The 14,939-nt window shown below is 42.4% G+C and overlaps 2 protein-coding genes and 1 non-coding gene across 4 annotated transcripts; 1 reads left to right on the top strand and 2 right to left on the bottom strand.

The window, feature by feature from the left end:
• The first annotated feature begins 3,699 nt into the window (after positions 1-3,699).
• Positions 3,700-6,996, top strand: pdf (peptide deformylase, mitochondrial). Of its 2 annotated transcripts, none has more exons than XM_066713925.1 (3): positions 3,700-4,081; positions 5,068-5,581; positions 6,399-6,996. In XM_066713925.1, the coding sequence occupies exons 1-3, from the start codon at positions 4,070-4,072 to the stop codon at positions 6,554-6,556; spliced, it is 684 nt and encodes a 227-aa protein (XP_066570022.1). In that variant the 5' UTR covers positions 3,700-4,069; the 3' UTR covers positions 6,557-6,996. The 2 variants fall into 2 exon arrangements, with proteins under 2 accessions (XP_066570022.1, XP_066570021.1); XM_066713924.1 differs by having other exon boundaries at positions 3,701-4,081; positions 4,961-5,581.
• trnas-gcu (transfer RNA serine (anticodon GCU)) lies at positions 6,148-6,229 on the bottom strand. Its single transcript has one exon. It is a non-coding gene; the product is annotated as a tRNA-Ser (tRNA).
• Positions 6,997-7,456: 460 nt separating the features above from the next.
• Positions 7,457-14,933, bottom strand: vps4a (vacuolar protein sorting 4 homolog A). The gene is made up of 11 exons (XM_066713923.1): positions 14,737-14,933; positions 13,098-13,209; positions 12,528-12,672; positions 12,312-12,373; positions 12,096-12,215; positions 11,846-12,002; positions 11,580-11,728; positions 11,358-11,439; positions 10,516-10,735; positions 10,272-10,412; positions 7,457-9,677 (listed from the first exon to the last, which is right to left on the bottom strand). The coding sequence occupies exons 1-11, from the start codon at positions 14,755-14,757 to the stop codon at positions 9,576-9,578; spliced, it is 1,311 nt and encodes a 436-aa protein (XP_066570020.1). The 5' UTR covers positions 14,758-14,933; the 3' UTR covers positions 7,457-9,575.
• Positions 14,934-14,939: the final 6 nt, after the last annotated feature.

Here is a 14,939-nt window from a genome sequence, read left to right as displayed (position 1 = left end):
TAATCTGCTGTCTGTCCGAGATTAAAACTTGGATGACAAGTAATTTTGTTATGCTTAATTCTGATAAGACAGCAGTCCTAATTTTAGGGGACAAAAATGTAAATGTTCACCATACACTGACAAAACTGAGTAACGATAACCTTAATTTCTCCCCTCAGGAGATGGCATGAAAACTGGGTGTCATCTGTGACTTTAATCTATCCTTTGAATCACACATTCAGAATGTGTCGAGATCTTCCTTCTTCCATCTTATTAACATTGCTAAATTAAGACAATTCCTCTCATTACATGACACTGAGAAATTGATACACACATTTGTTAAATCTCGATTGGATATTCTGTAATGGCATTCTGTCAGGTAGTTAAAACTGCTGCTGCAAGAATCTTAACTAAAACAAAAAACATCAACACATCACTCCTGTATTGGCTTCTCTTCACTGCCTCCCTTTCTACAGGATAGATTTCAAAGTTCTCTTATTAGCATTTAAAGCACTAAAGCGACTGGCACCTTGTGGCAGGGAGGGGGTTAATTGTCCCTCCCTGCCTGCTCATGGACTGCAGGTGGCTGGGGTGATTGATCAATTAAGGTCAATCAACCCCAGCCACCTGCTATATAAGGAGGCCTCAGCCTCCCATTAGGAGAGTTGGTGTTGGTGGGTTGTAGAGTTGGGTGTGAGAGGAAACCTGCCTAGTTTGCCGTTTTGTTGGGGCTTTCTGTTTTGCTCTTTTTGTGGCACGGTGAAGTCCTTTGATCAACCCGTGTCTTTTTGGTTACCTGTTTTGTGAACCGTTTCTGTTGGCCTTGGTGCCTGTTTATTTGCTGTATTAAAGGTCTTGTTTTTTGTTTACCCATAGTCTGTCTCCAAGTCTCCATTACTGGATACCCCACCACACACCTCCTTACTTAAAATATCTCCTTATTGACTACACTCCAGGTCGGCCGTTGAGATCCCAGGAAGCCGGTTACTTAGTTGTCCCTGAAAACACATGAAAACTGCAGGTCGTAGAGCATTTAGCTATAGGGCCCCGAAACTGGAACAATCTTCCAACCTCTAGCCTTTAAATCATGGCTGAAGACTAATTTTTAGTCCTTGTTTTTCTAGTCCATGTGCCATGGACATGCAATGCACAATTGTATTTCGAGATGTCCTGCATTGCATGACCAGTACCTGAGCACAATTTTCTATTTGTCTTCCAGCAATAGCCCCCTCTGAGTGGCCGACGAGGCACCCCACCACGGAGTGCTAACCAAGCACCCACACCCCAAGGTCTGATGAGCCATTGCCACCCAGGGCTGGTGAGAGGCCCCCACCAGAGGGAAGACCACAGACAGCAGCAATGACTAAGAACTTTCTGATCTCCTTGCTGCTGTAACAACTATATTGCCTGGAGGGGACGCAACCATTAGGCGCTGCCCTCAGAACAGTGTTGGTTTCCAAAAACTCAACTGAGCTGTTACATAGGTAGGTAGGTTGTACTCCAAGACAGGTTTGAGAACCACTGCCTTAAGGAACGAGTGAAGGGAGCCTAATCAAGTTTTTGTGCCTTTTACTGCCTCCATTCGATGGAGTGTACAAAACAATACACTTAAGTCCCAGAACTCATTGCATTAAAGGCATAGACAAGTAAACTGGGAAAATATGGCAGCGGTGGCTGCATATCAAGGTAAATATACAGACAAGTAACAAATTCAAGGAAAACCCAACATAAAGTGTCTCAGTAAGGTGTTGGCCACCACAAGCCACCAGAACAGCTTCAATGCTCTTGGCACAGATTCTACGAGTCTCTGAACTCTACTGGAGTCGGTCCAAAATCTCACATAGGTATTCAATTGGGTTGAGATCTGGTGACTGTGAAGGCCATAGCAAATGATTCCCATCATTTTCATACTCATCAAACCATTCACTGAGCCCTCGTGTCCTGTGCATGGGGGCATTGTCTTCCTGGAAGAGACCACTCCCATCAGGATAGAAATGTTTCACCATAGGATAAAGGTGATCACTCAGAATACCTCTGTAATGATTTGCAGTGACCCTTCCCTCTAAGGGGACAAGTGGACCCAAACCATGCCAGAAAAATACCCCTCACAGCATAACAGAGCCTCCGGGGGTCAGCAGTCAGGCCTGTACTGTTCTCTTGGTGTCCCACACATGCACTCGCCCACTTGTCGAGAACACGAGCCAGCTGTGCGTCTTTGTGACTGAAGCTCCTGCCATTCGTGCCCCAATGATGACCCCTCTGTCAAAGCCACTTCTGCATCGTTTCCTCTGGATGAGCGTCCGGACGCGCCGTGTTTTGTGTCGGTTAACTTGCTGGTGCTGGACGTGTCCGTAACGTCCGTCCCACTAAGGACATGATTCACTATCAGAGCGGAGGTGTGTGTTTGACTGGAGACACGGAGGAGATCAGACACATTGTGTCGGAAGATATAATCTCAAGTGCCGAGTGGGATCACGAAGAAATTACAGCTTTATTAGCAGCATGGAGTGAAATCCACGTACAGAAACAATGACTGATACAGTTAATACCCGAGTGCATTAAACACTGTGATTCACAGACTAGTTACAATAAACTGGAGGATAATAATCGCACCAGCAGCCGATGGTATTAATACTGAAGGACAGCTGGCCGTGTTCAGGCTGTGTGTTGAATGTGTGCAGGACAATCCAGACACAGTCAGTGTGAAGGAACACGAGTCATTAACGTGTCCATTGACAAGATCAATGAATGAATAAATTAATACAGCAGATCTGGGTTTCCCTCTAAAACATTAAGGACTGGTTTAATAAATGCGTCCATAAACGCCATGACTGAGACGCGCACTTTAGTTCAATATAACCTGCTATATTGTATCCGGATGATTAATGTGAAACGTGTGTATTTTGTTTCAACTGTAACTTGCCCTGGTTAAGGACGTCTGATAAGTACATTATTAATAATACGGCAAAAAGTGTCGTTTGCATTACAAATCTGCAGAAAGAGTAATAAGTGAAGGGCAGCACAAATGATAACGATAATAATACATATTTGCTATTTAGTATTATTTTTGCGCATGGAAACGTATTCTTATGTGAACATGCTTGTGTGAATATAATGTTGTCTACACGTTCAGCTCTTTCTGATATCTCTGAACAGAAACGTGTGTTTATTACGCTGTTAAAGCACAAATAATAAAACACACAAAGTCCTCTCTCGTCAGGCTGTGTCGCTCGTGTGTTTTATTATTTTATCAGCTGGGCCTGCTCAGCATTTGTATACATGCCCCAGAGCTTGCTAGGCTGTTAATAGGCTGTCCTTTAATTTGTCACCTGGACAGTTGTAGATATTGCTAAATCAATTAAATTATAATACATAGATAATATAAAATTATTCTATTATAAAGATTAAAATATATAATTAGAAAGTACAGTAAAAAAAAACGGCACCTATCAGTTCATTCCTGAAGTACAGATACTACTTGCCGAAAAAATAATAATCTTAAAACATTATAAAGTACTTTATAATTATTGTTGAGTAAGCAAATTGGGTGCCAATTATCAACAAGTAGTAAGTCTTTCCGAGGTTTTGGAATGAAGGTAATTTACCCTTATATTTTCCCAAACAGGAATGGGGCCAGTCGCATAGAACACATCTTACAGAATCCAGCAGAGGCGCGTCTCTCTTATGACGTTAATGACGTGTAGAATCTCAGCACGTCATCACCACAGCGTCCACAGCGGGGAAACTGTCCCAAAGCGCTTCAACGCAGACAACAATAAGCAGGAAAAATAAGTAACCGAGACAGAACAAGATATACAAGGCAGATATTATTATTATGAATGATTATTATGACATTGTTTGGCACTTTTGCTGTAGTGTGCTGTAACCGAAGGCTCTCTTCTGTTCCCAAACGCCGCTGCTTGTTAGTCCTGTTTCTAAGTAGCACTTGCCGTATTACGCGCTTCGTCGCAAAGCTGGTTGTTGCTTTACGTGAACTGTCGCAGGCGCATGTCTAAGATGGCGCTGCACATTTGAGCATTTGGCCATGAGCGGACAGTCACGGGCAGTGCCAGCAGACTGAAAACTTGCGATGTTTATACTCGTGAGTAGAATTCATCTTTGCAAGTCTAATGGCAGGCAGAAGTGAAAAACAACACCGCAATTTAACAGTTACATTGTCTAGAGTATAAGTTACTTTACCTAGACTGCTCCAGTAAATGCCCAGCTGTATAAATGGGTACAAATGTAAAAAGAACGTGATATAGTGTAACAATTTTAAGTCAAATTGGATAAGGGTGTCTGCTAAGAAATCGGGTCAAAATAATAAGTTAATCATCAAAATGGTTAACTTCTTATTATGACCCGACACAGCTTCGTTTTGCTCAGTGTTAACACATGCTTCTTTATAAATTCGTTTTATTTCACATTTTGTACAGCATTGTTTTTGCAAATTCTGTGTTTGCAGCACACTGCAATAGTATTGCTAGCGGCTTGTCACAACGATTCCATACAGTGAGACAGAGTGCTTTCTTCCCCGGCAAAGCCAGGCTGTTTTTAAAGTTGGACAGAGCGCCAGCCCTGTGTCACAGCGCCCCCCTACGGAAAGCCACAGCATAAACGCGTTTGGAAATTCATCTGAATTTCCCAGTGGATTTTACTGTGAATCTTACATTCCAGTTAATTTGGATGAAGGCTAATAAATATAACATCAGTCTGAAGAACTGACTTGAAGTACCATTATAATACAATAGTGTTATATTGACTAATCTGTATCGAGTTGGGTGAGTGCAGTATTTGGTCTTTGTTCCAGCTAAAAACAGCTGAGCAGCTCAGTTGTCCACACCGTATTTCATATGTTCTTACTATAAACCACCTATGCTTAACTGTTGTAAAACGTTGATTGACATTTGGAGTCTGGCTCATTAAAGCACAGCTAATTACACTAGCTGATGTAATGAAGCTCTTGTGTGTTGTTTTGCAGTTTGCTGAGCTCCGTCCTACACGTAAATGACATCAAAGACTGCATCAAGGTTATTGTGCCTTGCTCAGTGGAGTTTGGCCCCCAAAAGACACTTTCCTGTCTCTCAGGTCTGCATGCCCATCGCAACAGCATGCAGCGCCAGCAGTGCCCAGGTCCGGCCGCACTCTTCTGAGGTCAAGCACAGGACATACTGGCAATACCTGAAGCGGAAGGTGATCATGCCCTCCTCCCCCCCGTATAAACATGTCTGCCAGGTGGGTGACCCCATCCTTCGCTCCAAAGCGTCCCAGGTGGACCCCACTCAGATCAACAGCCCGGAGATCCAGAAGGTGATCCGTACACTGGTGAAAGTGATGCGGAAGCTGGACTGCGTGGGGCTCAGTGCCCCTCAGGTGGGCGTTCCCCTGCAGATCCTGGTGGCGGAGTACAGCGAGCGCATGCTGTATGAGAACAGGCCGAGCGAGAGGGAAGCCAAGGGCCTGCAGCCTTTTCCCCTGAAGGTGTTCGTGAACCCCAGCCTGAGGGTGCTGGACTCCAGGACCGCCTCCTTCCCCGAGGCCTGTGAGAGCATCTCTGGCTTCTGTGCTTGTGTTCCTAGATACCACTCAGTGGAGATTGCAGGTAAACTAACACCACAGGGCTCCTCAACAGCTACAGTCTAGAAGCTGTTATAGGACATCTCCAGAGAGAGGGCTGTGTAAATATTGGGCCGCCACTCTGTTGTATAAAGACACACACAGTTAAGACTCTACTATTGAATCAGTGTTCAGTAAGCTCTGAAAGTCTGTTGTTTGTAAATAAGTATAGTTCAATGACAAATTCATTAAATTAAAAGAACCACAGAAAAACATTGTTTAAAAGGAAGCTTGTGAACACAACTTATGGAATTCCAAATAAAACCAAAACAAACAAAGTAACACAGCTGACAGCTTTGGTATTTGTACCTACATGAAACATGTTCAGACGTTGGTGTCTTATTACCCAGTTTCTTAGCATACACCCATATCCAGGGTGACTAACAATTGTTACAACATATCACATTGTTTTTACATTTGTACCCATTTATATAACTGGGCATTTACTGGAGCAATCTAGGTAAAGTACCTTGCTCAAGGGTACCACCTCCACTCCAGTGTCCAGAGCCCTAACTACTACCCCACACTGCTGCCAAAAAGAAACACATGATCCGACAAGAATGGGAGTCGAACACATGCATGCAGAGCACAATGGATTAGCAGTCCATTGCCTTAACCACTCGGCCACCTCATCTTAGTTTTGAATTAGAACATTTTCAGTTAGAATATTAAAAATGACTTTACCTGATTTGACCTGTTTCCTGGCCCAGCATTGCTATGGGCATCCTTCATTAAACATTAGGGGGAATAACAATACAATTGTCAATTTAATGCAATTTAATCCCAGACTGTGTGTGTTCCAGGGCTGAACGAGAGAGGGGAGCCCGTCACCTGGGAGGCCAGTGGGTGGCCGGCCCGCATCATCCAGCACGAAATGGACCATCTGAGCGGAGTGCTGTACATTGACAAGATGGACAGCAAAACCTTCATTAACTTTGTCTGGATGGAAGAAAATGAGTAAACCAACACCGACATTTTGGGGGGTTTGTAAAACTCAAGTCTTTTGTTTGATGCCAAAGGAATCATTTCAACAATGGCATTTCTTGGGCAAACTGAACATTTGCACAATGTAGAAAAGCAAGCTTCAGTTCTACCAGTCATTTCCCCTAGATATACAGTGAATCTCTCCTATCTCCACGAAAAGTGTAGTCACCATGGGGAGGATATGTACAATATTGTTTTTGTGAGTTTGGCATTGTCTGTGTGCTCATCTTACACAAGTCAAGTCCTTTGAAAAAACATTTCAAATTGTAATATCAATACATTGATTTTAAAGTTATGTAAAAGAGGATTATTCAATGATACAAATCTGTGCAATCTAACTGAAAAGGAAAATCTCTTCCCCCACTATGATCATCCACTGTTCTAAGTGTGAGTTTAATAAAACATTTTATGTGCTGATGTAACTGACTTGCTTACTTTATTTGTAAAGGTCACTTTTCAAAGATTAAATTATTTTCATTCTTGTCACATAAATACACTGAGTTTGTAGTTATTTATTTAGATGCATATGATGATCTGTGAATGTACTCTAAATCTGGTGACCCATAAGGATGATATATTGCAGAACATATTTTATATGTATAAAGCTTTTAAATGTTGTACATCCAGGTTAACATAAAATGGAAGGTGACATGCAATCAAATCCTTCAGTTACAAAACTTCAAATGGAAAATTAAAATAAACCACACAGTTGCATTGACCAATGTCAATTTTCTGTGTTTTGAGACTAGTGCTATTCTATGACAATGTGAAATGATTATAATCGATAAAATATTTGTATTGACATGCTCTGTAATGTACAGCAGTATGGAGTGCAATACAAGTGATGAATATTGTCAAATAAATGAACTGTCACAGCTTTATAATATATTGAGTTTAATAGCATCAAATAACTTTAATCAAGTCATCAACAGTTCTAGCAGAGTGACACTGTATTTCAGTGGATAACAGACTGATGGAAGTAGCAGTGTTAGATGCATTGTATGGTTATATTTGAAGTACAGAGATCTCAACAAGAACTTTAAAAAACAAAAAATCACTAAGATCCAGAAACAAAAAACAAATTAAATATAGCTCCTTTACTACTGATTCATAATTGTTTCATATTTCATTCAAACTATTTTCCACTGGTTGGGTGTACTTTATCAATCCTAACATGCAGGTTATCCCACAAATTATACTATGTATGAAGCTGTACAGGTATACATTGTAAGTTTGATGGTACATGTAAGGAAATTTAAAAAATAAATAAATAAATAAATGATACTACTGTTGAAATGTAAGTACCTTTTGCAATCACAGTTTCAATATCTGGAATTGGACCTACATGGTAAATCAGTATTTTCCTTACTTTTTCTGCTACATATTAAAGTGCCTTGCTTCAGAATAAATAAGCTGCATTTTTCCTTTGTCCTGCACTTGAAAACCCACCAAGAACATTGTCAGTCTTAACAAAAACAAACAAAAAAACATGTGTGGAGCTCCATGGATGAAACTAGTGTTACAATGCAGCTGCTCAGTTTCAGCATGCTGACTCAACTGTAGAAACCGCAAGTTGCATTCTGGCAGAGAATGAGACTCGGCTTGACCGGACCATTCACTGCACCGGTTTGGCCTCCAGATTGGGTCCACAAGGTTCAAAATGAAAGCAAGCTTTGCTCAGATACAAAGGCAATCAGAATGACAAGGTGGTAAATGTTGGGGTGACTGGAGTTAAAAGCTGCCTGGAAAACAGTTTGGAGAGCGGCCTGCTACAGTCGAAGTCTATACATCTGTACCCTCAATCAGCAAAACGGATACTTCTCCAAGAATCAAACAGCAAGACACCAAACTGACCTTGTGAAGGAGACAGAATTACAAACCTGGAGTGGTGGCGTCTCACTGGGGATCACCACTGTGTGACTGAAAACATTTGAATAAACAGAGCGAGAATGTTGACAAAAATGTTACAGGGACAACCTGTACTTGCAAGCAGACAGTTAAAGAACTCCATTCATCGTATTGATCTTAAACTCGATACTTTGAGTTTTCTATGTTTTGTAGCATGAATTAATAAATACACAAATAAATAAATTTACTCAACCTCTGCTCAGATATTGCATTCAATTTGCAGAATTCAATCAATATCTTTTAGTTGGTCAGAAACTTTGAAATGGTGTAGACCATCTAATAATGCACTGTGCATTAACACATACAGTACCACATACTGTACATTCAGAGTGCAGCATCAACCACAAAACCTGTCATTCTGCTGTCAACTGATGAACCCTGGGGGTCTCCAGTGCCTGGAGAATGAATACATAGGCAAAGGAACAATTCAATAACATCTTGGGGAAAATGAATAAATAAGCATCTAATTTCCAGCTATGTAAAAATAAACACTATACATTAACAAGGGGTGGGGGGAATCACATTAAGTCTAAAATACTTATGACCAGAATTGACAAAATGAAATGGACTTCTCTTTGGAAAGTAGAGAACCCCTTACATCTGATCTTAAAGGTTGGAAGAACAATAGAATACATTAAAGCTCCTTGGTGACACCTATATCTGAAATACACACATCTGCCATGACTGCCGGATCGCCCTCCTGGTCTGCCTACTGTGAAAATACAGCAACTCGAAAAAAGCCTGAAACTGAACATGTTTGATGACCTATTATATATATATATATATATATATATATATATATATACACACATACACTTTTTTGTTTTACTGGAGCCTCCTTCATCTACCCCCATAAAAATAAAAATAAATGGATTGTGAAACAGCCTTCTAGATTCAGACACTGTCAAGTCAAAATAAATAAATACAATTCCTTTTTCCTTTTTCATGCCCGTCTGAGTTCGTGAAGTCAGCCAACTTGATTAGGCGGAGTAATAGCAGGCGGAGCAACAGTAGTGGCGTTTGTGGTGGCGGTGCTGGGGAGTTTGTTTTAGCTTTTGATTCGACGTCCCTGTACCAAGCACGTGTCTTCAACCCTCCTGGCCAAAGTCCTCACTGAACTTCCTGACTTTCAGGAGGTCTTCGGCATTGACGGTGGGTCTTGTGGTCGCCAGGGACCTCAGCATGTCCGACTGCAAGCAAACAAAACAACACAAACTAGCCACCAGAGATTTTCACCTGCTGACTGTAACAACAGACATCACCACACATCTAATGGGAATAACAGGGCAGCCAGAACTGACTTCAAGGAGGTGACAAAGAATGAGTAGTTTGATTAGAGTAGAACTGGAATGGGCAACTCCAAACCTCAGGGTCTTCTGGTTTTAGTTCTTCCCTAGGTCTTAATTACTTAATTTTTTTTGTAGAGGAAGTCACATCAGGTTTTAATCAGTTGCTAATTGAAAGGTTAAAAACCTACAGGAATCAGACCCTTGATTACCAGAGTCGCCCAGGAGCAGAAAAAGACACCTCCACTCCACGAGAATTCATTTTTTCTCACTCAAATTTACTATATATATATATTTTTACCATTTGATTATCAATTTACATATTTATTTCTCATACCCTTCTCAATTATAAATCACCAGCTGTTGGTCATCTCAGTTCATTACTCCAACCTGCGTGCCACACTAGGAGAGAGACACAGCCGACGTGGGGAGTGGGGGGACGGTGTTTGTGTCTGTCTATATAGGTATGCGTGTGCCCGTCTGTGCGCCAGGGCCTACCATGCAGACGATGGGCTCCAGCAGTTTGTCACTAGGGACCTCCATCCAGGTCATCTCTATGGCGTCGGGGTCGCCAGGGGAGCAAGGGGTCAGCAGGTCGTCCACGATCACGTTGGCATTCGTCCGGGAAGGACCGCGAAACTGAGGACCCGGAAACAAACCCAAATGGAACCCATCAGAAAAACATCCGCGACGACACCCTTCACGGTCAAGGCGCCGCGTGACCTCCGACCCTCACACCCACCTTCTTGAAGTGCGTGGCGGACTGGACCTTGCGCACGGGCTGCATGAGCGCGTCGCGGACAATGACGCTGATGTCGGCGCCGGAGTAGCCGTCCGTCTTCTTGGCCAGCTCCCGGATGTCTGTGTCGGACAGGCTGTGCGGCGTGTTCCCCAGGTGCAGCCGGAACATCTGGGCTCGGGCCGGCTCCTCTGGCAGGGGGATGTAGATGCGCTTCTCAAACCTGCCGACCACAAATGTGTCTTCCGTTTCATCTACTATTTACTTTTATTCTTAACTCACATCTGAATTACTTAATTGAACAATTAATTTGCAACAATTAACCGATGCAGCATTGTGTCCAGATGGCACGTAGCTGAGAATGTGAAGAGAATCACAGGACGTACACAACTGGGTCGCCCTCTGCTGCCTTTGCTTCCTCCGATTTCCAAAACACATGGGCTGTTAATTAGTTAACTGAACTTATTATTCACTGAACTAATTATTCATTTAATGCAGGTAGGGATTCAAAGAGACCTACGAAACCTGGGCTCAAGGAACATCTTGGGAGGCCTCTTGGATGGTTACATCACTGACGACCAGCTGACCAAGACACAGTGCACCGGAAGTGGTTTATGCTCCCCACATGATGACACTTTATTACTTCCCTATGTTGTAAACGTACAGGAGGGTTTTCAATGCTTTCGCTCCAGAGAATAAAAAGTGCTGTCTTTGCTGTAACTAGTAAGGTGGAAAATAAGCCAGAAGAAATACTCTAAAAACAATACTTAGCGAAAAATGGATAAGAGCTGCATTGGAGCAAAGCGCTTTGAAAGTGGCCCTGCAGAGCGGATCGGCTATCTCACCTCCTCCTGATGGCAGCATCCAGCACCCAAGGGATATTCGTAGCTCCAAGGACCAGGATCCCATCGTTATTATTGCCCACACCTGAGAAGAAGGGCACAATCTGTACATAACCGCTAATCCTAAAGCAAACCAGAGCTGCTGTGAGATTCCCAGATGTTCTACTGGAATGGACTCCATGGCTAAACTCAACACAGGCAGGAAAACCTAACAAATAGGCTCACCTTGCATTTGCACTAGAAACTCTGTTTTTATCCTTCTGGCCGCTTCACTTTCATTCTCGTTCCTCGAGCCGCACAGGGAATCCACCTCGTCGATGAAGATGATGGAAGGCTTATGCTGCCGAGCCAGGTCGAAGAGGTTCTTCACGAGCCTGAGGGCCGGAGAGGGGAAACGGGTCGCTATCGCATCTTTGATTGGCAGTAATTTGCCTTGAATGTAGATGCCAAACACAGCCCCAGGGCTCAGGGAATATCACACAGGTACTTACTTCTCACTCTCTCCCAGCCACTTGGACATGAGGTCTGAGGAGGACACAGAGAAGAAGGTGGAGTTGTTGGCCTCGGTGGCTACAGCCTTGGCCAGGTAGGACTTGCCTGTGCCAGGAGGACCGAAGAGCAAAATCCCACGCCAGGGAGTGCGCTTGCCTGGAGAGAAACAGCTGTCAGAGAAACACACAGCAGGAACAAGAGAAGACACTGAGTGTGGGAGGGGGTGTGTATTAGGATGGTGGGGCTCACCTGTAAATAAGTGTGGGAATTTGATGGGTAGGATGACGGCTTCTTTCAGAGCCTCCTTCGCTCCCTCCAGTCCAGCCACGTCATTCCACCGCACGTTGGGCTTTTCCATGACAATCGCACCTGGGTGGCAGACAGACGGACACATCAGTAAACCCAAACTGCAACTACGGAGAGTCCTCAGTCCTTGCCCTCAAACATAGCCACTGAGCCGCCTACCCATGAGCTGCTCTTGGAGCTTCTTCCTCTCTGGGTTCTCCCCCTCGCTGTCACTGTCACTCCTGTAACACAACATCAGCACCAGCCCAAGTTAGGACACAGATACACACTGGCTACACACTGGATACTCTGCAGCTACTAAACAGACTAATATAACAGACTGCCTTAACAAACAGACACACTGCTCCCATGGTTCCACAGGTCTGTGTTTTGTACCCTTTGTCATTTTGCATCTCCTTCACCGGCTTCTTCCCCTGCTTATCTTTGTTTTTCAGATAGTCCTTCAGCTTCTCGGCTCGGTCCAGGTACTGCACACATTTCCCCCGGATGCTCTCTTTCGCCTTATCGCTGTGCGCCTCATCTGCAACACCAGGTACGAGTTACTGTTACTAGCAAAGGGATGCAATTGTCGATTTAGGAAATCCTGTGCAATCAATAGCATTAATAAGCTCTATTCACATCTGCACATAATAGATAAATAAAAAAACACCAAGGGATGGGACTAAATCAACTAATAACATTTTAAAAGAATCAAAATTCAAATGAAGTATTTATCAGGCAACAGCCAACATGCACACAGACTGCGGAGAGATGGGATATAGCCTGTGCTGGCGGACAGGTTTTAAATTACAGTCCGGGTGCTGCACAATTTGTATGTGTAGCCCGGATATGCTCAGACCTTTTAGAAACAAAGAAATTTGACAGGAATCCTGGGCTCAGTGAGGTCTAGGTAGTAAATTACAGAATTTGAACATGAGTGTAAGAGTGAATATTTTCCAAACTTACATTTGATGGCGTGTAAGAAATACTCCACCGCATGCTGGTACAGCCTCAGCGCCTCTTCATAGTTCTTGGCCTTGTCTTCTTCTGTGGCTTTGGTCACAAGGTCAATCGCTTTCTACAACACAGACACCACAGTAAAGCACCAGAGGCACTGACACATCCCTCGACCGTGAGGCTCGGCTCCGGGAGTCTCTCGGCAAACAAAATAAATACATAAGGAATAAAATTGACACTTTCAATCTCTCCCTCCCACAGACCAGCAACTTCCGTCCTGAGCCAAACACTGGGCTCATAAGAGCTTACTGTACATTTGATTTAAACTTATTTGTGTCCTGCTGATCATACTATGGTAATTAAAAGACAAAAACAAAAAAGTTAAATTCTGTAATATTCACTTTGCCCTCATAAATTATCTTAGACTCAAAACTGTATGTATGTATGTATGTATGTATGTATATATATATATATATATATATATATACACACACACATAAATAAGAGAGAGTCAGGGGAGTACAGGTGTCCCACGTGGATCATTGTCATTTTGGGGGGCTTTGGCATATTTCAGTATTCGTATCCTTTTTCATTGTATTGATTTATGTATTTGAATGATGAGGATGCCAATTCCCCATTTTACAAATCAACAAAATAATATTTCCAATTAAGAGAATAAACTATTGAAAATGTGCTTTTATATATATATATATATATATATATATATATATATATATATATATATATATTTAAATAAGCTGTTGTCCACTCAAGAAGAGAAGGTGATGTACTGCAAACGTGATCTGTGATTAGTCTGCTAATTGACTGGGTGCATATTCACAGCCGGGCAGGGCAGGGTAAGCACAGAGAGGTGGTGAACACAGGGTCATCACATGTGCCAAACCTAAACATTGACTCATAGACGAAATGTAGTGTATAGAAAAAGAAAAAGAAAAAGTTGACCACGCTCTTTATAAGCACTGCATAACCATAGTCTACAGCTTAAAATTCACAAGGTCTCTAAATCATTCACAAACACGTAGAAATAAGCCATTATTTGTTACTTTGTTGAAATATGCCCATGGTTGCCAATCCCATCCAGTATATGCATAAAACAAAAACAAACAGTCATGCCAAATCCCAGCTGCTTTTCACATGACTCTGAAGGCCCGTCTGCCAGACTTTAATTAGAGAAAGGGTTTGAAATGCCCCACTGATATTGCAGGGCCAGGACAGACACTTTCTTTTGGCCTCACAATTAATGTATGTACAATTAATAGTTAGAAGGTTTAGTATAATTTAACTCTCCCTTACATTGTATATTATGTATTTACGTTTGTTTTTACAATATGGACTTACTTGAAAAATGCATCTTATTGCAATAACTGCAATTCTAATTATAAACCAACTATATTAGTAGAAATAAGTCCTTATCCGCTTTGCATGCAAGACAGCATCCCTGCTTTGACTGTGTTTAACTATTAATGTGCGATTATTAACCTTTCATGTGATTCAGATATAAGGGAAAACGAAAACACCCCCTTTATTTAAACATGCTTTGCATTATCTTACAAAATGTCAACATTTCCAGACAAAACTGGGAGTCCGGCACCTGATCATATTTAGCTCATGTTTAATAATACACTACCTGTAATGTTGACGTTGTCATTTCATCTCACTCCTCAACAGGGAATCATCCAATCGTCAACTAACGGATCCCCAACGAGAAAGCGGTGACAGATTTGTCCTTTTGTGTTTGTAGTTCGTAAATCCTCCGGGGCTTTGCAGTAAAACCGATAATAAACAACAGGGACTGGGATATACGATGAAAATGGAGGAAACGGATGCCAC

This window comes from Amia ocellicauda, chromosome 9, assembly GCF_036373705.1.
Source record: "Amia ocellicauda isolate fAmiCal2 chromosome 9, fAmiCal2.hap1, whole genome shotgun sequence".
NCBI lineage: Eukaryota > Metazoa > Chordata > Actinopteri > Amiiformes > Amiidae > Amia > Amia ocellicauda.
This window is presented reverse-complemented; position numbering and strand designations above follow the sequence as displayed.